Source organism: Musa acuminata, chromosome BXJ2-3 (genome assembly GCF_036884655.1).
Source record: "Musa acuminata AAA Group cultivar baxijiao chromosome BXJ2-3, Cavendish_Baxijiao_AAA, whole genome shotgun sequence".
NCBI lineage: Eukaryota > Viridiplantae > Streptophyta > Magnoliopsida > Zingiberales > Musaceae > Musa > Musa acuminata.
In genome coordinates, this window is record NC_088340.1 from 3,900,925 (window position 1) to 3,928,725 (window position 27,801).

The window sequence follows — 27,801 nt, forward strand, 5'->3', positions numbered from 1 at the left end:
CAGATACACCACTAGGACTACGGAATCGCTGTCTGACAATAAGGCATCATCAACCATCCAACATTCCGTAAGCGGATCAATCAGTGAACTCATTCTCCAATGAGCACCTGTACTGTATCCCTAGTGTCCCTACACGAGCAGCTATGAGACCAGCTGCATCCATCATATGGACGGGTATACAGTACACCAGTCTATCCGGTTATCACGATGTCCCTCTCGAGTAACCTATGACCGGGATTATTTAGGATATGTGTTTAAAGGTGAATCGATCTCATTATCGTGATCTCATCACAATCCGATTCCCATTGCACAAATCCAAGGACATCACAATATATATGCACATATGCAATAGTTATAAAGTGATATACGCCAAAATATAATAAGCAAAAAGATTCTGTATCAAGTAACACGTGCCATCACTCACGTGATTGGCTTGCTGGGCACCTATGACTAGGATCCCCTACGTGAAGAACCTCGAGCTGAGCACCCCGTCGCGACCTCAAAGCACCATTGGCGGTTATTCAACGAACCGGGCTGGTCGCCGCCCGAAGGAGCCCCAGCCGACCCGTCGCCTGTGTCATCCGAGGCCTTTCAGGACCTCGCTCATCAAGTCCAAGCTCTGACGGGTATGGTGCAAACCATTATCTCGCTCGTTTCTCATCCGGCGCACCCGCCTACGATCCAACCACTGCAGTAATAGGAGCCGCCCGTTCGGGCCCACACGCCACTTCTGGAGCTCCCCACTTCGCCTCGGGTCCGATCGGCCCCACTCGGGGATCGAGTGATGGCAAACCCGAGCGGTCGCCTGGAACCCGAGGCATTGTCTTCTGATTCAACAGACTCCCTACGAGCCCAGCTACGCTTTGTCAGTCAGCGGCTCGACAAAGTGGAGAAGGAGGTTCGCAGGTCAAAGGGAGAGCTCGGGGAGCACGCACACCAAGGGTGTATGTTCGCGCCCGAGATACAAGATCAGACAGTCCCCCCGAAATTTTGGCTCCCCTCTTTGGACGCATATGACGGCGCCACCGACCCAGCGGACCACGTAGCCGCTTTCCGTGCCCAAATGGCGTTGTATGGAACCTCTGACTCTTTGATGTGTAGGGTGTTTCCCACGACTCTGAGGGGGCCAACCCGCACATGGTACAGCGCTCTGAAGACCGGGATGATCGCCTCCTTTGATCAGCTCGTCAAAGACTTCGAGCTTAACTTCTTGGCCTATGCCCAGCCAAAGCCGTCTGTTGCACTGCTCCTCGGACTTAACCAACGGGAGGACGAGCCCCTCTCCCATTTTGTGAATTGCTTTACAACACAAATCCGAGGGTTGCCGGACGCTCATCCCTCTCTGTTAAAGCATGCGTTTATGATAGGCCTGCGACCTTCCAGATTCCTCTGGTCCCTCGTGGAGCGACCCCCCACCACGGTACCAGATATGCTCCAGCGGGCTAACCAGTACATCGCGGCAGAGGCCTGGGTGGCTGTGAGGAGAAGGGATGACTTTTGGCAGCGGACTCCATAGAAGAGGTCAAGTACCCGCGGTGGCTATCCGATGTAGTCCTCGTGAAAAGAAATCTAGGCCCTGCCTTAGTCTCTTCAGAGCGAAGGTTCAGTATCTACTTGACCGCCTCCCGGCTCGCAGTTAGCCTCGACCTAACCCCTTTTGTATCTACACGGCTCAACCGCAGACTGCCCCGAGTCCACGCCTGCATGGCCTGCTCACCTGAGCAATACCCCTCGGCCGCAGCCCGCTTGCGTCGTGCTCCTCGGCCGCGTGTTGACCGAGACCACGCTTGCGCAGCCTGCCCGCCTGTGTCGTGCTCCTCAGTCGCATGTTGGCCGAGACCACGCCTACGCGACCTGCCTGCCTGAGCCATACCCCTCAATCGCAGCCCGTCTATGCCGTACTCCTCGACCGCGTGTTGATCGAGACCACGCCTGCGTGGCCTGCTCGCTTGAGACGTGCTCCTCGGCCGCAGACTGCCCGAGTCCACGACTACGCGGCCTGCCCGCTTGAGCCGTGCTCCTCGGCTGCATGTTGCCCGAGACCACGCCTGCGCGGCCTGCCCGCTTGAGCCATACCCCTCGGTCGCAGCTCGTCTGCGCCGTGCTCCTTGGTCGCGTGTTGACCAAGACCACGCCTGTGCGACCTGCCCACCTGAGCCGTGCTCCTCGGCCGCATGTTGCCCGAGACCACGCCTGCGCGGCCTGCCCGCCTGAGCCATACCCCTCGGCCGCAGCCCGCCTGTGTCGTGCTCCTCGGCTACGTGTTGACCGAGACCACGCCTGCGTGGCCTGCTTGCCTGAGTCATGCTCCTCGACTGCATGTTGCCCGAGACCACTACCTCTGCGCGGCCTGCCAACCTGAGTCGTGCTCCTCGGCTGCATGTTGCCCGAGACCACTACTCTGCGTGGCCTGCCCACCTGAGTCGTGCTCCTCAGCTGCATTTTGCCCGAGACCACTACCTCTGCGTGGTCTGCCCACCTGAGTCGCGCTCCTCGGCTACACACTACCCAGGGCCACCGCTACACATCCAACCCTCCTTAGTTACTAAACTCCACAATTCCCACACCCTTGGTAACGGACCGACAACCGCCCAGTTGGGATGGTCTCTTAAAGCTGAAGTCATGCCTCGGACTCCCTTTTTACAACAACCGATGCATAGCTTCCTTCGGGGGGGGAGGGGGAATATGATGAGGGTAATAATAATGTTAAGACTCGGGCTGACGTCAACTGCCCCAGATGACGCCCCGGTTGCCCTGACACCACCTGGTCAAACAGACCGGAACACCGACCGAGACACATTAACATCCTGCTCAGGCTCGATCCTTCACGTCACGCCAACACCGCTATCAGACGTTATCAGGAATACGATCCTGCTCCCTGCAAGCGGGTGCATTAGGAAACAGTAAGCTTCCTTATAAAGATCCTCATGTTCTAAACGGGAAGGGAGGAAAAAAAGATAAAAACCCCCAAGATCATCCACTGACTTGATCGTCGGAGGGGTCGGGCTGAGCTCTCCTGACCCGACCTGTGTGTAGGTGCGAAGACGGAGGCCTCCCGCAGAACGTCCAGGCGAGGAGCCCCCTTCCGGAGGAAATGGTGACCTCGTCACAATTGAACCACTGTAGTCGGCCACCTCAGCAGTCTCAAGGGCTGTCCTAGGAAGATCCCCAATCATTCGGCCCCGGACCCAACCGCATCGACCCCAAGGCCACGGCTTAAGGTTGTTTACACAAACATTGAAACCCATCCATAGGATTCATCAACTACACAAGATGGCAGCATCACTGAGATCAGCACAATGCCTATCCGAACCACACAAACCATGAAGGATACCGAGATGAACAATGCCTTCCCCTTCGGTGGATTCAGAGGTCTCAATACTAATTATTTATGAACAATAAAAAAGATGAGTACAAAACCAAAGCAAATAACTAAAAGACAAGAATGGTTGTTCCTACCAATTTTACAAAAAAAACCAGGCCATGGATCCAAAATTTACAAATCATTTACAGAGGTTGTTCCTACCAACTTCCGTATCACTGTACATAGTTCATCATCCATATTTGTTTATGCACCCGAAGGTCGATAATGATGTGATAAAATATTTGTATATGAAAAAATACTAGGAGGTATAATGGAATTAAACAACAATCACAATTACATGAAATATCAAGATTTACGTGAAAAAATCTCTATAACACGAAGGGTAAAAATCATGGGATAAGCTAGAGAAAATTCACTATAAAAATAATAAATGTATAAATCTCATAATCTCTTGTACAAAACCCAAGCGATTACGTTACAGTGCATAATATCCAAAAAATTCCATAAGTGATCATAGTAAGAATTAATTATAAAACTGATTTAATAATTGAGAACAGCCTCTGAGTTATCCTCGTCCTCTTCCTCTCTCTTTTTTTCTTTTCTGTTTTTGCCCTTAATTGCTACTATTTCAGTTTCTTCTTTTTTTTTTTTTCTTCTCAACCACGTCCACAATCCTCTTTTTTTCAACCTTACCTGTCACACGTCTAGATTAAACAAAGTTAAGGTTTACGTTAAAAGAAAAAAAAATTAATACTGATATGGGCTGAACTAATGGGCTATGTGCCCAACAGATAAGAATCTCTAATGGAATTATATCTGTTGTTAGATTTGAAGAAAAAAAACTCATGCAACTTCAGAATTAGATCACTCATCGTCGGATGATTCTGAGCAATTCAGTAGTCAGATCTCAGGAAGTCTTATCCGGCAAAAAAAAAAAAAAGGTACCGAAATCTCGAAATGTGATGATGCTAAAACCCCCAACACCAAGTAACCTCTGCTACCTTTTCCCTCTTCTTTTCTCGGCAAGTTAGATGTCATGGATAATGTGTAACGGAGGAGAGTGATTTGATGGATCACACTAAATCTAATAATTAACTACTGTTTTTATATGATGTCTGAAATAGTAACTTTTAAATGTCATTACTCGTTGTCACTTTCATAAAAATATATGAAGAATGATATATATTATTTTCACTTTATTGTAATACAATAAATATGAAATATATATAGTTTCATGGAAAGAGTTGATGAATATTGCAATCGGTCCTTAAAGAAGAAAGCTGTGTCGATAGATGATGCAGAGGATGACAAGAACGTGTGCATATACATCCATGCAGGCACGGTGGTGGGACGCGGAAACTTCAACAAGAAAGCTGAACGGGAGGTGCGGCGGGCGGGCGAGCGAACCACCACCGCTTACTTGGCATATAAATCACCGTCCACTCTCCCTCCTTTGCATCCAACCAGCACTGGCAACAAGAAGGAAGCCAACGACCATCGCAATGGCTGCCTCCACCACAAAGTTGGCCATGCTCACCCTTGCGGCAGTTGCCTGCACGTACGCAGCCAAGCATCTGTGCCCTGATCAATCTCCCTTCCTTCTCTCTCTTCATCCCCTCCTCTTCTTTCTCTCCTTCGTATTCTCCCGCTCCGGCTCCAATGGCGCCCCTCCAGGCCCCGTCTCCTTCCCTATCTTCGGAAACTGGCTACAGGTCGGCAACGACCTCAACCACCGGAACCTCGTGGGCATGGCGAAGAAGTAGGGTAACGTGTTCCTGCTGCGGCTCGGGGTACGGTAATTACCCCCTTCCCTCTTGGACAGTCGTATTCTTTCAAATCTCAGATCGTTGGAATGGGCGGTACGCTCAACAACACCCATAGCATGGACTTCGTTGGTCCGATGAAGCTGGGTAGTCGCTGTGCCTAATCCATTAGGAAATGTGTACTTGGGTGGTGTTCGGACTGTGGCTGCTGAGGAAGACAAACGACTGTCCGCCAGGATGGGTGATGGCGCATGAGGTGAGCTTGGGCCAGATAGGGTTCAGGGAACCCCACCCCCCCCCCCCCCCCCCCCCCGACGTGAGCTCCATCATGCTGAGTGACGTTACTTGTTTTCACCATACAAAGCGAGGCATATAGCTATGATATATAAAGTATGGAAAACTCAAGAAGCTGGCATCGCTGGGATGCCCATTACCCACCGTTGATCCCTTACTCTAATACGCTTCGGCTTCGGCCATGCGGTCAGGAAGAGGAGCTGTTGGAAACAACCTGATGAGACTTTTTCCCTGTCATATATATATATATATGCATTACCGTAGAGAGACACAAAATAGCATGAAAAATTTTCTTCGGTTTCTCTTTCTTAGAGTAACGTGATCAAATGTTTTACTTTTGTAAATATTCGTAAATATAGATATCTTAATGTAATATTTTAAAATATAAAAATTAAAATATAAATAATAAATAATTACAAAGATTAATATGTAATTAGACCTTTCGACAAAACCATCAAGAGAGCATGGATATGGCATTAGAAGAACCTGTTTGAAAGATCTAATTGGCCATTGGCCATGTGCTCGTGAAGCAAACCATCGAGCATCTACAATTGACAACCTTAGAGAACCTAATGATGAAAATAATAATTATGCGCATTCTTTTATGAGTTTTGGTGCCGTGAACATTGTTGATGTAATGTTCTATTTCCTAGCAAAACTGCATCCAAATTATGCAAGTTCTTGCACAGTAGAAACTGTGACTGGGTAGAGAAGAACACAGTCAAGCTGCATAAAAGAAAAGGTTACTGCAAGTCCATGAAGAAGCCTATTCAAACTTACAATGTTTCACTGCTACGCAGAATTCCATGAAGATGAAGTTACTGCATGTCCATGAAGAACACGAAGAAGACTATTCAAAACTTACAATGTTTTACTGCTACGCAGAATTCCATGAAGATAGCCACCGGCCATTATCAAGGACACAAGAGAAACGACACCTGCAGGGAATACCTTTCCAGACTTGTTGTTACGAGACCCCATTACAGCTAGAAGAGTCACAGACGTACCTGATAAGTAAAACAGGCAGGTTAAGCATAAGGAGAAGGGGGAAAAAGATAGATATAGCCGGTGTTGAGCAGAATAGCCATGGTAGAACCCCTAACCCCAGGGATGATGTGTATAAAGGTCGTTCTGGAAGCTGGGTGTACACGTGACACAATAACGCAGCCGATACCCCTCCGGCAACTAATGACTTCTGGCTGCCGCTCTTCACACATCCCATTACACCGCCGGCTGGGAGGATGCCAATGGGAGAAAAGAAATGTTTAGCCTTCCAACGGAGGAATGCTTGTTTCGAACACACGTAAGAATGAAGCAGAAAAGGAAAGCTGCTGTGGTTTGCATGTCTTATGGGGATAGGAATGCCCATAACCCTCGTGGCTCCATACAAGATATGAAGTCCAACCTAAAATTTTGGATCCATTAACAGTACAGGATCAAGTATCGATCCTATATCTCACCCACCCGATGATACATAAATTAGAATGTCCGATCTGAATCTTAGGTACGGGTCCTCCTCATTTTGGATCCATAAGCTTATCAGATTCAGACCCCAATTGGATTTTCAATCGAGTATGGCCCCAACAAAAAACATCCCTGTTTATAAATGGTAAAAAGTATGTATGTATGCATCACAAAAAATAAATTGCTTACGAAACTCAGAAACAATAATGAGCACATATAACTTGCAGAGATAGACAATATGACCAAAATATGATTTCTTGGTGATGTTGAAGTACCAAAATAAAGAGAAAAATGTCTACACGAGCTGCTAACGAGGCATGCATCTTTCAACGTGTGTGTCTTCGCGTTGCACTCAACTCATGTAAAAAAAAAAGACCAATGTTAAGATAGATAGATAGATAGATAGATAGATATATACATATATATACATAGAGATATAGATATATATACATATATATACATTTAAATGTATATATATACATATATATATATACATATATATATATATATACATATATATACATATACATATATATATATATATACATATATATATAGATATATATACATATATATATATATATACATATATATACATATATATATATACATATATATACATATACATATATATATATATACATATATATACATATACATATATATATATATACATATATATATATATATACATATATATATATATATATATATATATATATATATATATATATATATATATATATATATATATATATAGATATATGGAGAGAGAGGGATAGAGAGAGAGATAGATAGATAGATAGATAGATAGATAGATAGATAGATAGATATATATAATATATATATATATATATATATATATATATATATATATATATATATATATATATATATATATATATATATATATATATATACGTTTAAAGTGTGTTTATATATACACAGTGAGATTTCTTATACAGTTTTCGAATCTCGATTTCTTGCTGCAGCGATGAACCCTCCGCTCGAGATCGGCATCGTGGGCGAGAAGAAGCCCGTAACCGGAAGCTGTCGGCTTCCCGACGACTTGCACGAAGAGATCCTGTCCTACCTCCCCGCGAAGACATTCTTCAGACTCCAACCTGTCTGTAAGTCCTTCCACGAGCTCTCGGAAAAGTCTGATTTCCTCCATTCACAATCAGATCTCTGCAAAGCCGTCTCCGGATTCTTCATCAAGAGCTATAGTTCCTTCGACTCCTTTCTCCACGTTGACCCCTGCGCCGGCGTGCCCAGAACCTTTGGCGAATTCCTGAGCAAGAACAATGGCTTCATCCTTGGGTCAGCTGATGGCCTTGTCTTCGTCAGGCACGACAACCGCCGTGCTACCACCCATAGTTTATTTGTCTACAACCCGGCACGTAGGACTCGGTGTCATCTACCCGCACCATCGGACATGTGTCTGGAGGGTGGCATCGCGGCAGTGACCTTCATGAACGACGGAGAGAAGGTGATGAAAGACTACAAGCTGGTCTACCTCTCACCAACCTCGGAGTGGAAATCGTTTCGCCGCTGCCAGGTCTACGACTCGGTGGCAAAGATGTGGACGATGGACAAGCGTCTCGACTTTGGAGGGGCCGCAATAGACTTGGATCACCCGGTGGTCTACGACGAGACCATATTCTGGGTGTCGACTCCGGGACCGCTCATGATGATTAATCGGTACGTCGTCGCTTTCGACCTGAGGACCAAGTGCACGCAGATCATCCGTCCGCCGGAAAGAATGAACATCGATCGCTCCGACACCATTGGGATCGGAAAGTGGGAGGGAAAGTCGGTTTGCCTGATTCATTACCGTAAGTCTTCTCGGGTGTTCGCTCTAGAGCTGCTGGAGAAGAGTGGCAACGGTGCGATACGCTGGGTGACGACGCATGAGGCAAGCTTGGACCGGATGGGGTTCACGATGCTGTGTGAGGTGGCGACGACTACACTACTTGTTTTCGCTACACTTGAAGATGCATACACCTACAGTATAAAGGATGGAGAAATCAAGAAACTGGGACCGCTGGGATTGTGGTTTACATCGTTGATCCCTTACTCTAATACGCTTCGGCCATGCGGTGAAGAAGAGGAACTTTTCGAAACAACCTGAAGAGACTTTTTTTGTTTGTTTGTATTTCCTATTATGTATACATTCTCGTAGATAAGAGAAGAGAAGTTGAATGAAAAATGTTGTCTTCCTTGTGTCCAATGCTTTAAATATCATGAAATAGAGGGTTTTTTGTTAGTAGAATTTTGTGCCATTGTGAATGAAACAGCAAGAAATGATTTCTTGGGAGACAATATTAAAATTGTTATGAGAAGGTATAACATATCATAGACAAATTCACTTAATAATGCATAGTAAACAGGTTGTGCAAGAAAAAGTTCATATGCCCCGACTAAATTAGAATGAATGATGCAAGCATATGGAGGGATAATAAATAAGTTTGAGACATTGAGGGATAATTAATATGTTTTTTTAATTATCACTAAAGAACTTTTACCACCTCCAAACAAGAATCTCCTATGTCGATAGAATATTATCTTAAATATTGGCTAATTATAAAAATTATTTGCCCATGAGAGATAATTTGGGGAATAAAAGTTCAATTAAGATTTTAGGAAGAATTTTATAATTTAAAATATATAATAATATTGGTTAAAAAAAACTTTAGTCGATCATCAATAAGCATACACCTATGATGAAAATGATGAAATTAAAATCAGTTGGACCATTATGATATTCCAACATCCAATAAATAATTCAATTGTGTAGTCATCTAGATTGAGTCTTTTTACCAAAATTCATAGATCTTAGAAAATCTTAAATTTACTTATATTCAAAAGGTATGAAAAGTTAAGATTAGAAATTATATGTAGAGTAGGCAGCAATCGATTCATTCCAAAAATTGGAGTAAAAGACACCACTTCTACCCTAATTTGAACATCTTTGTGACAAATCTCACTATCTTTCCAAATACATTGGATTTTGCATTTGTCCATTTTGTCCTAATCATAACCTACCATCTCAAATTAATTTATCTAACAATGGTTTGAAGTGGATTGATCTTTAAGACTCTTAATTAAGGCTCATATTAGCATTCTTAACTTGGAAGTCTTTAATTTAATTTGCTCGAGTGACAAAGGTTCTTTTTTTTCAAGATTCCTTATAAATTAGTAATTTCATAAATTAAAAATATCCTAAACATTCAAAATCAGTAGTAAAATATTCCCTCGCACAACTATTCTATCTTTAGCATCCTTATGTTTATCTGAAAATTTTGAAACTAAAAATAACTTTTTTTTTTTCAGATGATTATTATTTTTATTTGAATAAGGAAAAAGTAGTGATGCGAGGCAACGTGAGCAATTTAATGATCTTTTCACTATCTATCGATCTTAGCGATAACTAAGGCTCTTAATTAAAGTCAATTTTATCATTTACTTGGCATGTTAGATATCATGGATAATGTCTAACAAAGAGGAATGCTTAGAAAGATCATACTAAATTTAATAATTAAATATTATTATCATGAAATGATTATATATATATATATATATATATATATATATATATATATATATAGTCAATCCTTTCTCTTTTGGTATAATAAAGTCTTCAATTGCAAAAATTTCGACACGTTTGGCATTTGTTAATCCATATATATATATATATATATATATATATATATATATATATATATATATATATATATATATACTGCTAATCCTTTTGGTATAATAAAGTCTTCAATTACAGAAATTTCAACCCGTTTGGCATTTGTTCATCAAAATTTTCAAGTTTTTATCCATAATAATTATAAATATTTTAACCAGCCTAGATGAATCCAAAGTTCAATTGTTATATATAATCTTCAAAATCCCGAAGCAAAAACATTATAATCGATTTGGTTAAACCAAAAAAATGTTATAATCATATTTAAAAAATAAATTTAAATGAGAAACTAAAAAATTAAGTTATTAGATGTCGGTAAAAAATTATTATTATTATTTTAAAATAATAATTTTTAAATATTTTAAAAATATATTTTTTAAAATTTTTTGAAGTCTTAATTATTTAGGATCGATTATATGAATATTTTGTAAAATCATATATATATATATATATATATATATATATATATATCTCATAAGAAATGGAATAATCATGCATCGAAAAGAACACCCAAACAAGCGACAAGTGTCACGATGGCATGCGGTTACGTGATGGCAACCACATAAGCAATGCAAGCACGCAAAGAAAAGATAGTAAGTGAACTCTCACACACAAATGTATGTATGATTTATTACAACCTTTTATTATAGCATTGTTATGTATGCTCATATATTGTTAATTTGATCTTCGATTTAGTCAATTAAACTTAATTAATTATACTTTAACACTCAATTAAAGTTATTTTTCTTGACACATGTGTATTTATTTATTTAGGGTACCAAATGGAGACCTAAGTATATGCGCATTCATACATTTTAACCTCTAGAAAACCCACCGCCTCCCCCCACCATTAATCCGCTGTTTCCTCCTTCGACGTTTCTTCCCCGTTGCCAGCGATCGAAACCAGAGCTCGGCGTCTCCTCTCTCTCTCTCTCTCTGTCTCTCGGTGAAGGATCTCTTCATCTGCCCTCTTTTCGTTTTGGATTTCGAGATTGCTTCCGTCGATCGACGTGGTAAACGTTTGTGGGAAATCGGGCATGGGTTTCTTTCCAGGCTGATTGGATCGGCCTTCTTGTTTCGGTGGGATCTTCCCTCACTTTGATCTTTGTTTGGGGGGCGAAGATTTCGGAGGGAAGATGGGGTATTTGAACTCCATCAGCGGGCTTCAAGCAGACGGTGCTCCGGTCAGCGGGGGAGGACTCAGGTCTCGTTCGTTTATTCCTTGTGAAGTCGTATTAAGGCTTACGATATTCTTTTCTAGATTTGTTTATGTTTCGTATCTCGTGCGATTTTCGAGCTGATCTTATGCTAGCATTCGCTTCATATATTTTGAGTTCTAATTCGAAGGCAAACTAACTAGTTATCGGAAGAGATTTATTTATTTATTATGTATAAACAGTCATTTATTCCTTAATAATTCAATATTAGTTAGATCCTTAATAATTGACAAACAAGTTATGAGATGGTTCCTCAGATATGGATGTGTGAACTTACATGGGAAACATGGTTCTTTTACGCTGAATAAACTCATAGAACTGCTTCCTATCTGTTAAATGTGGTGCTTGAATCTGCAGTTGAATATGTTGCCTAAAGCAGACTGTAAAGAAACATCCTACTCTTGCGTGTCAATCTAACATTAAAACTCATGCTCATTTCTTTCAAGACAGTCAAGATGGGAAGTTTGGTTATGAGTATGCAAGCTGTCCACGGAAAAGATCTTCAATGGAAGACTTCTATGAGACGCTAATTGACAGCGTTGATGGAGAAATTGTTGGCTTGTTTGGGGTCTTTGATGGTAAAATTTCTGCAGTATTTTGTTGTCTTTGTTTATGTTTAGAATGTCTTATCTTTTTTTCTTTTGTATTTGAAATTTTTTGGTAAAATTTTCATAGAAAACCCATTCATTAACTTGCTTCTTTCAATCCTTTTCTAGGGTAAATTTCTCTCGTGGAGAGTTGCTTATACATTCAATATCCTAACGTTAGACTTTGATGCTTTGATGAGTGGTTGTGTAGGTCATGGCGGTGCCCAAGTAGCGGAGTATGTTAAACAAAACCTCTTCGGCAACTTACTCAGGCATCCAAAGTTCATTACCGAGACAAAATCAGCTATAGGTGGTGCTGATTTGCATTTAGTGCGATGAAAGAGCTTTTAAAGAAATATAATATTTGGCTTATGAAATTCATCTGTGCTGTTACCTTCAGCTGATGCATACAACCACACGGACGCAGAATATTTGAAATCTGAGAACAGCCAGAACCGAGAGGCGGGTTCAACTGCATCAACAGCTGTCCTTGTTGGTGATCGTTTGCTCGTTGCAAATGTTGGGGACTCTAGAGCTGTCATATGTAGAGGAGGAGATGGTAAGCCCCACATCCTGAAATCAGTTCTCTTATCATCAATTATGTGTAATGGATTTCTGTACTTCATCTAGAACTAAACCGGCTTAATTTAGATGGAGTTTACTGCATTTTTTGCTTACTAACTGTATTTTGACAACCCAACCTATTTAAGAGCAATATTTAGAATGTGACTCCGGTGACATCTAGGTTCTTAGGATATATGTAGGTTCTAGACCAACAAAGTTTTGTGGCCTTCTCTTGATCCTGCCAAATGCTATGGTAGCTCTGTGTCTCCGGTGTACTGTACACACTGAAACAAATAATCATATATTTTCAGATTCTTCAAAAATCTGGTAATATAAAAAAGTATATACTGGAAGGAGAAAGAGAACATATTCCTGTTTGGATTCGCAGAATTTAAGCCTCGATTTGGAGAATTGAACCTGTAAAAAAATCTTCAGAAATGGCTGAAACTGCACACTTATGATGATAAATGAGGATTTAAATTGTTGATGATGGATGAGGTACTAAAGTTCATCACGCTCTCGTATTGCATATACTCGTTTTGAACTGACATTTTGGAGATTAATAGTTTACTAGAAAGTTAAACAGGATTGGAAACTTAATATTAAGTTATCCAATTTTTACACAGAATTATTTAAAGAATAATAATCACTTTTTTATGCTACTTGTATAAGCCATTGCACTTAATGTCTTTACAGCTTATCGATGCTACAGTGGTTTGATAGCTAGATACTCTTGGTGAAATTGTATACAAATAGTTTAGTCATGTTATCTTGCCTTTAATGTATGATCTAAGAACTATTTTTTGTTCATTGCTCGAGTGTTGTTCCTTAATTGATGGAACTTTCCATTTAGCGCCATACATGGTAGGTTTTGGTGCCACATTAGATGTATGACATGTCTTGAAATCTACAAATGGGATTTTTATTCGTGTGATTTATTATTCTAGGGTCTTTTATCCTGCAGTCCACATTTTGTTGGTTATATTTCTTGCATTATGGAATTCACCCTTGTCAAAACCATCTAATCGTAGACTTCAACGATTAGGAGTTTTACTATTCACGCCAATGACAAAACAGGCTGACAATGGAAGTTGATGTTTCCTTAATCTCGAAGCTAGTCATAAGCATATTTCTCCATTATTTGTTTTGTTCAGTGTTAAAGAATATATATTTTATATGGAACTTTAGGTAGATATTATTGTGTCTCCATTATTTTTTCTTGCCAAATTTACACATTTTTATCAAAAATCATCCCCCATGTATGTAGAGCTTGGTATTTAACATTTTACATATTTCCATAGGCATTATCTGTGATCTACCATTTGCTTTTGTTTGGATGTTTGCTTGCCCATTTGTTCATCTCATGGTTCAATTATACTATATGTGGTCATCTTTAGTTTGCGATTATTGCCTTCTAACTAGATTCAAATTTCTGTTTGATTTATGAATGGCAATAAACAGTACTGTGTGGTGCTGTTGACATCCTTGTTGTCATTGAATTCTGTTGTTTATGTTTGTTCTTATGCCCATTGAGGTTGTTCTGTATTCTTTATAAGATATCCACGTAATCTCTTCTCATTTCAATTGATTGGGTCGAAAAATCAATCTAGAATTTGTTGCATCACTCGATCCAGTTATCTTGAAAATTATAACTATTAAAGATTTTTTATTTAGCATATTAAAAAGCTGCTTGTGGTTCTAATTTTCGTTGTTTTTTTTCCCACTTTTTCTTTGTTAAATCCAGTTTGACATCTCAACTTGTGCTCAATTAAAACAAAAGTTTTGCTATGTTTATGTATTCTATGAACCTCTTGATACAAACATCTGATTCTTGCTTTTTCAATGGCATCAGTTGCAAACAAGTCCTTTTCTGAGGCAAACAGTTGTGGCAGTTGTAGCCAGAACCGAGAGGCGGGTTCAACTGCATCAACAGCTGTCCTTGTTGGTGATCGTTTGCTCGTTGCAAATGTTGGGGACTCTAGAGCTGTCATATGTAGAGGAGGAGATGGTAGGCCCCACATCCTGAAATCAGTTCTCTTATCATCAATTACGTGTAACGGATTTCTGTACTTAATCTAGAACTAAACCGGCTCAATTTAGACGGAGTGTACTGCATTTTTTTTTTACCAACTGTATTTTGACAACCCAACCTATTTAAGAGCAATGTTTAGAATGTGACACCAGTGACATCTAGGTTCTTAGGATATATGTAGGTTCTAGACCAACAAAGTTTTTTGGCCTTCTCTTGATCCTGCCAAATGCTATAGTAGCTCTGTGTGTCTCCGGTGTACTGTACACATTGAAACAAATAATCATATAGTTTCAGATTCTTCAAAAATCTAGTAATATAAAAAAGTATAGACAGGAAGGAGAAAGAGAACATATTCCTGTTTGGATTCACAGAATTTAAGCCTCAATTTGGAGAATTGAACCTGCGAAAAAATATTCAGAAATGGCTGAAACTGCACACTTATGATGATAAATGAGGATTCAAATTGTCGATGATGGATGAGGTGCTAAAGTTCATTACGCTCTCGTATTGCATGTACTCTTTTTGAACTGAGATTTGAAGATTAATAGTTTACTAGCAAGTTAAACAGGATTGGAAACTTAATATTAAGTTATCCAATTTTTACACACAGAATTAGTTAAAGAATAATGATCACTTTTTTATGCTACTTCTATAAGCCATTGCACTTAATGTCTTTATGACTTTTCGATGCTACAGTGGTTGGATAGCTAGATACTTTTGGTGAAATTGTATATTAATAGTTTAGTCATGTTATCTTGTCTTTAATGTATGATCCAAGAACTATTTTTTGTTCATCGCTTGAGTGTTGTTCCTTAATTGATGAAACTTTCCATTTAGCGCCATACATGGTAGGTTTTGGTGCCACTTTAGATGTATGACATGTCTTGAAATCTACAAATGGGATTTTTATTGGTGTGATTTATTATTCTAGGGTCTTTTATTCTCCAGTCCACATTTTTTTGGTTATATTTCTTGCATTCTGGAATTCACCCTTGTCAAAACCATCTAATCGTAGACTTCAACGATTAGGAGTTTAATTATTCACGCCAATGACAAAACAGGATGACAATGGAAGTGATGTTTCCTTAATCTTGAAGCTAGTTATAAGCATATTTCTCCATTATTTGTTTTGTTCAGTGTTAAAGAATATATTTTTTATACGGAATTTTAGGTAGATATTATTGTGTCTCCATTATTTTTTCTTGCCAAATTTACACATTTGTATAAAAAATCATCCCTCATGTATGTAGAGCTTGGTATTTAACATTTTATATATTTCCATAATCATTATCCGTGATCTACCATTTGCTTTTGTTTGGATGTTTGCTTGCCCATTTGTTCATCTTATGGTTCAATTATACTATATGTGGTCATCTTTAGTTTGTGATTATTGCCTTCTAACTAGATTCAAATTTCTGTTTGATTTATGAATGGCAATAAACAGTACTCTGTGGTGCTGTTGACATCCTTGTTGTCATTGAATCCTGTTGTTTATGTTTGTTCTTATACCCGTTGTGGTTGTTCTGTATTCTTTATAAGATATCCATGCAATCTCTTCTCATTTCAATTGATTGGGTCCAAAAATCAATCTAGAATTTGTTGCATCACTCGATCCCGTTATCTTGAAAATTGTAACTATTAAAGATTTTTTATTTAGCATATTAAAAAGCTGCTTGTGGTTCTAATTTTCATTTTTTTCCCCCACTTTTTCTTTGTTAAATCGAGTTTGGCATCTCAACTTGTGCTCAATTAATACAAAAGTTTATGTATTCTATGAACCTCTTGATACAAACATCTGATTCTTGCTTTTTCAATGGCATCAGTTGCAAAAAAGTCCTTTTCTGAAGCAAACAGTTGTGGCAATTTCTTGTAGAGCACCCATTTTACTTGCAAGTTCTGTTTCTTGGTTCTTACAGTATGTTGCAAAAGCAATTTTCTGATCATGATAAGAGTAGTTGACCAAACGAACTTCTGGGTGCTTCATAAATTAGAGAAAAAAGTCTTTTGTTCCCCATATAGCAAGTTTTGCTTCTAGCTCGTCCAGTAGATTGCAACGGCAATTTTTCTGATTGCTTGGTAATTTAGAGAAAGAAACCTTTTGTCCCTCGTGCATCATGGGCAAAAGCCAGTTCTTGGTACTTTGAACAACAGAGACCTGGCAAATCAACCTGTTGTGGTACTTGGTTGATGTGAGCTCTCATAATTAAACCGATCACTCTATTTTGATGGTGATAATATGGAGATGATTTTCTCTGGATGTGCTTGAAGGTTCTGTTTTTAACAAATTCAGTATCTGAAATAGAATACAATCACCAGAATCTTGTATTGAATTATTGATTGAGCCTCTTAAAAGTTTAGTTCTTTACTAGGAACTCGGCTCACGCTATTTTTTGTTACTTTTGCAGCTATAGCTGTCTCAAGGGATCACAAGCCTGACCAAACAGATGAGAGAGCAAAGGATTGAGGATGCTGGGGGCTTTGTAATGTGGGCTGGTACTTGATCTCCTCCCTCAGTTTTTATCAGTTTAGATCATTTCGTTATTTAAATACTGATCAACTGTAACTGCAGGGACATGGCGTGTCGGTGGTGTTCTTGCCGTTTCTCGTGCATTTGGTGATAGGCACCTGAAACAGTTTGTTGTCGCAGATCCAGAAATTCATGTTTGATCTCTGACCTGTCACTTTATTCCTACAATGTTATTGTCTTCAAGACTCGAGACATATCATCATCTGACAGTAATGCCTTTGACTGCTTCGACTACTGTTGAATGCAGGAGGAAGCGGTTGATGGATCTCTCGAATTCCTCATCCTTGCAAGTGACGGATTGTGGGATGTTGTCACGAATGAGGTACTTTAAAAGAAGATAATAACAAAAAAAAAAAAAAAGGTACCTGAAATATCATCTCCGAAGATTGAACCCTTTCTTTTTCATTTGGTTCCAAATTCAGGAGGAGGTGGTAGCTATTGTCAAACCCCTACAAGATCCAGAACAAGCAGCAAAGAAACTGTTACAGGAGGCCTATCAAAGAGGTAGTTCTGACAACATCGCTTGTGTCGTGGTACAGTTTCTTGGCTAGCCTTGATAACACAACCGAGCAGCAATAGGTACAAATTGTCTGCTTGATCTTTGTCATCGCTTTGTTATCTGTAATGGTTTCATGGATTTGGAAGTCAATAAAAAGATACCTTTGCTTTAACCAAAACTAGTAGCAAAAAGAGTATATTTGTGATGCTTAGTGGAGTCTGTATCATGCTGTTTTCACTTTTGTTAGAATAATCAATAAGATTGTTTGGTTAGAGTGCCTAAATTTCTTCCTGAATAGTCGTTTATATATACAAACCATTTTTACCATTTGGAATTTACTCCTGCAATTAAAGTAGCTCAAGTTTGGTAATTTAAGCCTTAAGGAACAATTTTGATATGCCCCCTATGAAAGCAAAATGAGACCCATGAAAGAAGGTCTCTTATTGAGTTTGTATTATAAATGTTGGCAGGAAGATTAATTTCACATGGATACAGAATTGAAGAGTCTAATGATACATAGTGGAGTTTGATTGTGATAGTTTCCATGGTAACTTTGACCATTTTGACGTAGATTCAAAGGTAAAGCCGTATAACCATTCTTCGTGATTGATCCATGAAGGGTCATGCCCATGTCTTATCTAGAGTGGCAGATGCGGATGTGTTTGAATAGAATAGAACCTAACCTATTAATTTGTTGTTTGCGCCCCTTAACAAAAATTATAGGTCCCATGTCATCCAAGAAGGATAGGAACATCTAAGTTACTTTTTAACCCTACACAGTTTGCCTCGTGCAAAAGAGTCTACCTTAGCCTTCATATTCTCCTCGTCTGTTGTGGACACAACCTTTCTTGACTCGGACACAAAAAAAGGAAGAGAAAAATAAACCAAAAGAAGGCTAATGGAGTTGGAGACAACGACCGATTGAATGAACAAGTTGATCGAGTATGGTGCCTCTCTCTCTCTCTCTCTCTCTCTCTCTTTCCATCCACACTAACCTGTTATTTAATGCTTTGTTGTCGTCCGCAGCCCACTGCCGACGACGCTTTCAGCAGAGCAGCGAGAACAGAAAAAAGGAGATGAAAAGTTGGTCCACCGGGGAAATGGAGGAGGGTGCCGAAAGCGGCGTTAAGACGTGGATCCTGGCATTTCTCTTTTGTCGAGGACTAGCGTAGAGATGCCGCAACGTCGAAGCTGCTGCCTCGCTCCTCCAAGTAAGTAGCTCTTTTCTTGGCCCTGCCTTCCCGTTGCACGGTCTCAGATAGAGAGACCGGCATTCTTCCTCCGTGCGCTCCACTTGCAGTCTCGGCACGGGCTGAGGCCGTTTCTCAAGTACAGGAGGCTGCGAGTCAGGTGCACATGGGTTGGGTCGAAAGTCCCTAGCGATGTTGCGATGGCGACAAAATGGCACCCGCAGACTGTCTCTCAAGGTGGGCCAATCCCAGTGTTCCACGATTCTGTCAGCTGTCCGCCACTTCCGGCTCGTCGTCATCGAGCACTCACTAACGCGACCGTGATGACAAAATGCAGTCTTCCCGATCGCGACGTATAAGAGAAGAAGGGCGATAGATTGATGGATGGAGGAATCGAGAGAGAGGCAAGTGATGGCGTTCGAGTGGGAATGGAACTCGATATGGCAGTTGTTTGCGACGCTGGTGTTCCTCCGGACGGCGTACAGGGACTTCCTTCCCCCGGAGCTCCACCACTCCGTCGGCTTCCTCCTCCGTGGCCTCATGACCCGCTTCGACACCGACCTCAAGATCATCGTCGATGAGTACGACGGCTCCTGCAGCAATGAACTCTACAGCGCCGCCCAGGCTTACCTCGGCAGCCACTGCCTCGACGACGCCCGCGTCGTCCGTCTCGCCAAGCGCCACGACTGCCCCCTCCCTCCTCCCCTCCTACCACACCACCCACGACTCCTTCCAAGGCATTCCCCTCCAGTGGAGCTCCGTCGTGGAGCGCGCCTCTGCCTCCTCTTCCCCCATCCGCAGCAGCTCCCTCTCTTCGGACCACCGCTACCTCGAGCTCTCCTTCCACAGCCGCCACCGCGAGGCCGTCCGCTCCCAGTACATCCCCCACGTCCTCCCGGAGGCCGAGCGCATCCGCCTCCGGGCCCGGGAGCGCCGCCTCTACACCAACCGCTCTGTCGTCTTCGGCGACGACCACCGTAACCCCTGGTCCCCCGCGCCCTTCTCCCACCCCTCCACCTTCGACACCCTCGCCATCGACCCGGTTCTCCGCGACGACCTCCTCCGGTTCGTCAGCCGCCGGAACTATTACTCCCGCGTCGGCCGCGCCTGGAAGCGGGGCTACTTCCTCTACGGTCCGCCCGGGACGGGCAAGACCAGCCTCGTCGCCGCCATCGCCAACCTGCTCGAGTTCGACGTGTACGACCTAGATCTCACCGCCCTCCGCCGCCTCCTCGTCTCCACCAACCCCAAGTCCGTCGTCGTCATCGTTTGTACAGCCTCGTCAACTTACTAAAACAGCCTTTGCTCCCTTCGTAGATCTTCTTGGTGTTTCTTTCTTTCTGACTTGAGCACAACGAAGACATGCCTCTTCCAGATTAAGCTTTTCATGCGTAAAATCTCACACCACCATCTGACTTATCTCCTCTAAATTAGCTTCTCACATTGGATCCTTCCACACGACGAACACGATTGTTGCATGTTAAGTGGTCATGTCTCTTCTCGATCTAAATCATTCAGATTATTGCATTGGGAGCTTCGATGCATGATGGATGGAGGGCAGTATTCGTCCCACCACTTGTAATCCACTAAAGGAAGGGGTGGACTAATCTTAAGCAGGAGGCTTAGACCCCTCGGACCCGGCAAAAGCCACGTGGGTCGAGCAGCCTTTGCCTACCGCTCCGCCCGGAGATGCGGAACGCGAATCATTGAAACTTTCAACGAGGGAGTGGCACCCCATGCAAACTTGTGGAATTCCCTCTTAATAGTTGTTACAGTCCATCAGTGTCTGTGCAGAGACAGATGGGAACTTAATTTAAATAAGAGTTTCAATGTATACATATATTATTGATTTTAAAAAAGAAACGTCTAATCAAAATCTACCATATCAAATTAATTTATCTAAAAATGGTTTGAAGTCGATTGATTTTTAAGACTCTTAATTAAGGCTCATATTAGCATGGCGCCGTTCCGCGCGTCCCGAGCGGCGATCGTACAAAGGTACCACCTCACCTCCCGAGAACCAATCGCTACGCCCGCGTACGGTCGACCCTCGTACAGTAGTATAAAAACCCCAGGCCGGCATCCGACCTGGGGAGGGAAGGGGGAGAAAAAAGATCATCCAGCCCGTCACTGACTAAATCGTCGGAGGGACCAAAGTCGGAAGACACCCGACGACGATCTTTTTTGCAGGGAAGCTATCATCCGCTGGCTAGAAGGCACTAATCAAACCCTGCCAACGATCAAAGTGGTGGTCGATCGATCTCAAAAGCCAACTCAACCAACCAGAGACTTTCGACATTGCCTCGTGGACCAGGCCGTGCTGACTCATTAGCCACGGCGCATCAATCCACCAACATTTTTGGCGCTAGAAGGAGGGCCATGTCGCAGGAGCATCTCACGGGAGCCCTCTAAGAAGGAGAACCATCGATCGGTCACCCCTCTGCCGGACCCAGAGATCAGCACCTCCCCATCCTCAAAGACGGGGGAATCTCGACTTCAACGCCAGATCGTTACTGGCGCTTGTTTAATGACCCGCGGTTGTCGCCCCCCGGAATTACTGCAGGACCCTCGACCGTGTCGCCCGAGGCGTTTCTCAGCCTAACCAAGCAAGTACAAGCAATAACGGGGATGATGCAGACTCTCGTCCCACTCATCCCCCAGATCGTATAGTTGGCAACTACCCCGACCGACCCTACCCGGCAAAGGCCGGCCAAGGAGCAAGTCGGGACAGGAGAAGCCCGAGACAGAACGACAGGCCCGAGAGGATCGCCCGAGCAGAGTGCACATGTGCCCTGCCAGGTCACACCGCCCCGCCCTGAGCCTGACACCATATCATCCGACTCGGCGAATGACTCGTTCAGGATGCAACTATCCCGGGTCAACTATCGCCTGGACGAGTTCCAGCGAGAGCTTCAGAAGTCACGGAGCTAGCCGATCAAGGGCGACTCGGGCGGATCCCCCTTTATTCAGGAAATACAAGAAAAGCCTGTATCCCTCAACTTCAGGCTGCTAGCATTGGAGACATACGACAGCGGCTCCGACCCTACAGAGCACGTCGCCGCGTTTCAGGCTTAGATGGCCCTCTTCGGCACTTCCGATGCATTAATGTGTCAGGCATTCCCGACCACCTTCAGGGGACCAACACGCGCGTGGTTCAGTCGGCTACGCCAGTCCTCAGTTTCATCCTTCGATCAGCTCGCCATGGAGTTCGAGCAGAATTTCCTCGCCAGCATGCGACCCAGGCCTTCCATGGCCACCCTGCTTGCATTATCCCAGCGTGAGGACAAGACACTCTCCCAATTCGTGGCACGTTTTGCCACTGAAATCCGCAGATTCCCGGACGCTCACCCTTCTCTAATCATGTAGGCGTTCTTGATGGGGATGAAGCCCTCAAGGTTCTTCTGGTTGCTGATCGAAAAACCCCCAACAACCATCCCTGAGATGCTCCAGCACGCCAACCAGTACGTTGCCGCAGAAGTACTAGTGGCAGGAAGGCGTGTGGACGGAAAGAGGCCAAGGGTCGAACAATCCCGAAATGCTACCTCAGCAGTCCCAGCGCAACCCCGGCGGAGGCCCGACCGACCCGAGCTACTGCTCCCGAAGCCCCCGCCTCTCCCGCTGAACACATCTCGTACCGAGATCTTCCTCCAAATAAGGGAGAAGGGGGAGAAAAAAGATCATCCAGCCCGCCACTGACTAAATTGTCGGAGGGACCAAAGTCAGAAGACACCCGATGACGGTCTTTTTTGCAGCGAAGCTGTCATCCACAGGCTAGAATTCGCTGATCAAACCCCGCTGCCGATGATCAAAGTGATGGTCGATCGATCTCGAAAGCCAGCTCAACCGACCAGAGACTCCCGACATTGCCCCGTGGACTTGGTCGTGCTGACTCATCAGCCACGGCGCATAAATCCATCAACATTTTTGGCGCTAGAAGGAGGGCGGTCAGGTAATAACCACCTCGCCCCCTCCACAGTCGAAAGCAGGTCAGGAATAGAGCCCTAGATGGTTCTATCCCGACCGCACGACATTCCCCAAGGAATGCCACCAAATAGCGCCAGGAGTTCAGCGCCATCTGAGACGGCGATATACCCCATGTACGGAGGCAATCCTCTATAACGAGATGAAGCGGGAACCGCAGCCCCGCCTCAAGGGCACCCACCATCAGCCCAAATCCCTGGGGAAACTAATCATACGACCGCTGACCTGACCGAGGGGCAATAAGGCCATAACACTCCGGGATGCAATAACGATCCCGAAGCTCCCCCAGAAGCTCCTCGGTCACCACCGAGTCTACATCATGCCACAGCTTGAGACTAGCAAGCACGTCAGAACCTCCCACGGCCTCTAGAGGCACACCCCCGGAAGAAGAAGAAGTCGAAGAAGAAGAAGGCGAAGACATCCCGACCTCGAAGTAGGGAGGGAGAAGCTGGGTCGCTGAACGGAGGAGCAAACAAGGCTACGGCGGCCAAGCAAGGTGACAGCACTTGAGCAAAAATGGTGAAAACCCCTCTGGAAGGAGCTTATAAAGAGCATGTCGATCCACCATGAGGGTGACGATTGAGCTTCCAAGGATAGAGACAGTCGCGACATTCAAAGCCATCATGACTCCTTGGATTTCCCAGATTCGCCAGTCTTGGAGATCATGCCAGAAATGCCTCGTCACCTAATATCTCCCGCCAAAAGGCAACTCACAGCAAGAGGTCTCCCGCCAGAACCAGTGCCGCCCCGCTTGGCATGCCACGTGGAAAATGGCTCCATGCGTGACACAATCCCCCGCCAAAACCAGCGCCGCATGGCGAATGGCTCCGCATGCGAGTCTCCCTCCAGAACCAGCGCCGACCCAGTTTACTGCCCGAGTCACTCTAGATCGGTTCCCGACTTGCGACTCGCCAGCCTAGTTCATTGCCCGAGTCGCTCCAGATCGATTTCCGACTTGCGACTCGCCAGCCTAGTTCATTGTCCGAGTCGTTCCAGATTGGTTCCCGACTTGTGACTCGCCGGCCCAGTTCATTGTCCGAGTCGCACCAGATCGGTTCCCGACTTGTAACTCGCCCTTTCGGTTCATTGCCCGAGTCGTTCCAGATCGGTTCCCGACTTGCGACTCGTCGGTCCAGTTCATTGCCCGAGTAGTTCCATATTGGTTCCCGACTTGCGATTCGCCGACCCAGTTTACTGCCCGAGTCGCTCCAAATCAGTTCCCGACTTGCGACTCGTCGGGCCAATTCATTGCCCGAGTCGTTCCAGATTGGTTCCCAACTTATGACTCGCTGGCCCAGTTCATTGCCCTAGTCGCTCCAGATCAGTTCCCAACTTGCGACTCGCCCTTTTGGTTCATTGCCCGAGTCGTTCCGGATCGATTCCCGACTTGTGACTCGCCGGCCCAGTTCATTGCCCGAGTCGTTCTAGATCGGTTCCCGACTTGTGACTCGCCGGCCTAGTTCGTTGCTCGAGTCGCTCTAGATCGGTTCCCGACTTACGACTCGCCCTTTCGGTTCATTGCCTGAGTCGTTCTAGATCGGTTCCCTACTTGCGACTCGCCGGCCCAATTCATTGCCTGAGTCGTTCCAGATCGGTTCCCGACTTGTGACTCGTCGGCCTAGTTCATCGCCCGAGTCGCTCCGGATCCGTTCCCAACTTGCGACTCGCCCTTTCGGTTCATTGCCTGAGTCATTCCAGATCGGTTCCTGACTTGTGACTCGCCGGCCCAGTTCATTGCCCGAGTCGTTCCAAATCGGTTCCCGACTTGTTACTCGTCAGCCCAGTTCATTGCCCGAGTCGCTCCAGATCGGTTCCCGACTTTCGACTCGCCCTTTCGGTTCATTACCCGAGTTGTTCCTGATCGGTTCCTGACTTGTGACTCGCCGGCCCAGTTCATTACCCGAGTCGCTCCAGATTGGTTCCCGACTTGCGACTCGCCCTTTCAGTTCATTGCCCGAGTCGCTCCAGATCGATTCCCGACTTGCGACTCGCCCTTTCGGTTCATTGCCCAAGTCATTCCAGATCGGTTCCCGACTTGTGACTCGCCGACCCAGTTCATTGCCCGAGTCACTCCAGATCAGTTCCCGACTTGCGACTCGCCCTTTCAATTCATTGCTCGAGTCGCTCCAGATCGAATCCCGACTTGCGACTCGCCGGTTCGGTTCGTTCCTCGAGTCACTCCAGATCGATTCCCGACTTGCGACAATGGCCCGTTGCTCGAGTCGCGACTCACCGGCTCGGATTCATCAACCACGTCGACACAAGCTATTTGATCGAAATACTCCAAAGCAATTCCCGACTTGCGACTCGCCGGTTCGGTTCGTTCCTCGAGTCACTCCAGATCGATTCCCGACTTGCGACAATGGCCCGTTGCTCGAGTCGCGACTCACCGGCTCGGATTCATCAACCACGTCGACACAAGCTATTTGATCGAAATACTCCAAAGCAATTCCCGACTTGCGACTCGCCGACCAAAAACCTGAGCCTGAGATCAGTTATTCGGCCCTCGGCGCTAATCTCTAATTCAAATCACACAGCTCGGTCCTCGGACCAACGACCCACCAATATCGCAGAACCACCTCACGACGAGCCGATCCAACGTCCCCTCGCAAGCAATCGACACATCCACAACGTTCCGACCCAGGCACGCCTCTCGCCCTCTCGAAGACCCCGTGGCACGCCTCGATTGGCACGCCACAACGTTCCGACAAATGGCGCTACAGCCAGGAAAGCAGGAGCATCCCCACGCAATCAGCTCGAGACCGTACTAAGGCGTCGCTCGGCACATCCCCTCCCGGAAAGCTCGGAACGGCTCCGCATGGCGCCGTTCCGCGCGTCCCGGGCGGCGGCCACACAAAGGTACCACCTCACCTCCCGAGGACCGGCTGCTACACTCGCGTACGACCGACCCTCGTACAGTAGTATAAAAACCCTAGGCCGGCATCCGACCTAGGGAGGGGAGGGGGAGAAAAAAGATCATCCAGCCCGCCACTTACTAAATCATCGGAGGGACCAAAGTCGGAAGACACCCGACGACGGTCTTTTTTGCAGGGAAGCTGTCATCCGCAGGCTAGAAGGCGCTTATCAAACCCTGCTGCCGACAATCAAAGTGGTGGTTGATCGATCTTGAAAGCCAGCTCAACCGACCAGAGACTCCTGACATTGCCCCGTGGACCAGGCCGTGCTGACTCATCAGCCACGGCGTATCAATCCACCAACAGGTTCTTTTTTTCAAGATTCCTTATAAATTAGCAATTCCATAAATTAAAAATACCCTAAAACATTCAAAATCTATAGTAAAATAATCCCTCGCACAACTATTCTATCTTTAGCATCCTTATGTTTATCTAAAAATTTTGAAACTAAAAATGACTTTTTTTTTTCAGACAATTATTTTCTTTATTTGAATAAGGAAAAAGTAGTGATATGAGGCATCGTGAGCAATTTAATTATCTTTTCACTATCTATTAATCTTAGTGATAACTAAGGCTCTTAATTCAAATCAATTTTATCATTAACTTGGCAATATCATGGATAATGTCTAACCGAGGGAGTGCTTAGAAGGATCACACTAAATCTAATAATTAACTACTATTTTCATATGATGTCTGAAATGGTAATATTAAATGTAATTACTTATTGTCATTTTCATAAAAATATATGAAAATGATATGTTTTTCCCTTTATTGTAATACAATAAATATGAAACATATATATATATATATATATATATATATATATATATATATATATATATATATATATATATATAATTTCATGGAAAGAGTCCATGAATATGGTAATCGGTCCTCGAAACATTTCTCTGTTTCAGATGATAAAAGTTCGATATCTTCTGACACTAAGAGTCATCGTCCTTCTCTATTCTCTATATAATGGACAATAAGTTGGACTCTTTCAAATCTCTGATCGTTGGAATGGATGATGGTACGCTCAATAGCACCCATAGCATCAACCTCGGAAGTAGCGATCGTCCCCTTCCCGATAACTTGCTGGCAGAGATCCTCTCCTACCTCCCAGCAAAGACCTTCTTTAGGCTCCTCTCTGTTTGCAAGACCTTTCGCCAGCTCTCATCAGATTCTCATTTTCTCCTTTCACAGTCGTACCACAACAATGTCATCTCCGGCTTCTTTCCCCACGACAGCGCCTTTTCTGGACCCTTCTGCCTCGTTGACTCCTACGCCGGTGTGCCCAGAAGCAGCCTCGAATTCTTGTTCCGCAAAGGCAAAATCGTTGGGTCAGCTGGTGGCCTCGTCTTTCTGTTGCATAAGACAGATGGTGCCTTATGCGTCTACAACCCGGTCCGTGGTACTCGGTGCAAGCTACCCTCCCCGCCGGGCAAGAATTGTAAATGGGGTGGCATCGCGGTGAGATTCTTGAACGATGGAGATGAGGTGACGAAAGGCTACAGGTTGGTCTACCTTTCACGGCACTCAGTAAGGAGCAAGTTGCACCGCTGTCAGGTCTATGACTCGTCTGCGAGGGTGTGGACGATGGACAAGGAACTCGACTTCGGTCGGTTGGAACTACATTTGGAGCACCCGGTGATCTGCGACGACGTGGTGTTCTGGGAATCGTCAAATTCGTTCTCGAACGAGATCGACCAGTATGTCGTCGGCTTCGATGTGAGGAAGGAGCGCACG

At 44.2% G+C, this 27,801-nt stretch overlaps 3 protein-coding genes and 1 pseudogene across 3 annotated transcripts; all 4 read left to right on the top strand.

The window, feature by feature from the left end:
• Positions 1 to 7,840: 7,840 nt before the first annotated feature.
• LOC135606633 (uncharacterized) lies at positions 7,841 to 8,977 on the top strand. Its single transcript, XM_065097690.1, has one exon. It carries the CDS (start codon positions 7,841 to 7,843, stop codon positions 8,975 to 8,977), a length of 1,137 nt encoding a protein of 378 aa, XP_064953762.1.
• Positions 8,978 to 11,327: 2,350 nt separating this feature from the next.
• Positions 11,328 to 12,776, top strand: LOC135606984 (probable protein phosphatase 2C 45). The gene is made up of 3 exons (XM_065098397.1): positions 11,328 to 11,747; positions 12,211 to 12,338; positions 12,559 to 12,776. The coding sequence occupies exons 1-3, from the start codon at positions 11,680 to 11,682 to the stop codon at positions 12,684 to 12,686; spliced, it is 324 nt and encodes a 107-aa protein (XP_064954469.1). The 5' UTR covers positions 11,328 to 11,679; the 3' UTR covers positions 12,687 to 12,776.
• Positions 12,777 to 14,753: 1,977 nt separating this feature from the next.
• LOC135606634 (probable protein phosphatase 2C 59) lies at positions 14,754 to 18,021 on the top strand. The gene is made up of 4 exons (XM_065097691.1): positions 14,754 to 14,919; positions 17,513 to 17,604; positions 17,718 to 17,792; positions 17,893 to 18,021. The coding sequence occupies exons 1-4, from the start codon at positions 14,754 to 14,756 to the stop codon at positions 18,019 to 18,021; spliced, it is 462 nt and encodes a 153-aa protein (XP_064953763.1).
• LOC135606983 (AAA-ATPase At3g50940-like) lies at positions 17,507 to 20,477 on the top strand (annotated as a pseudogene).
• The last annotated feature ends 7,324 nt before the right edge of the window (positions 20,478 to 27,801 follow it).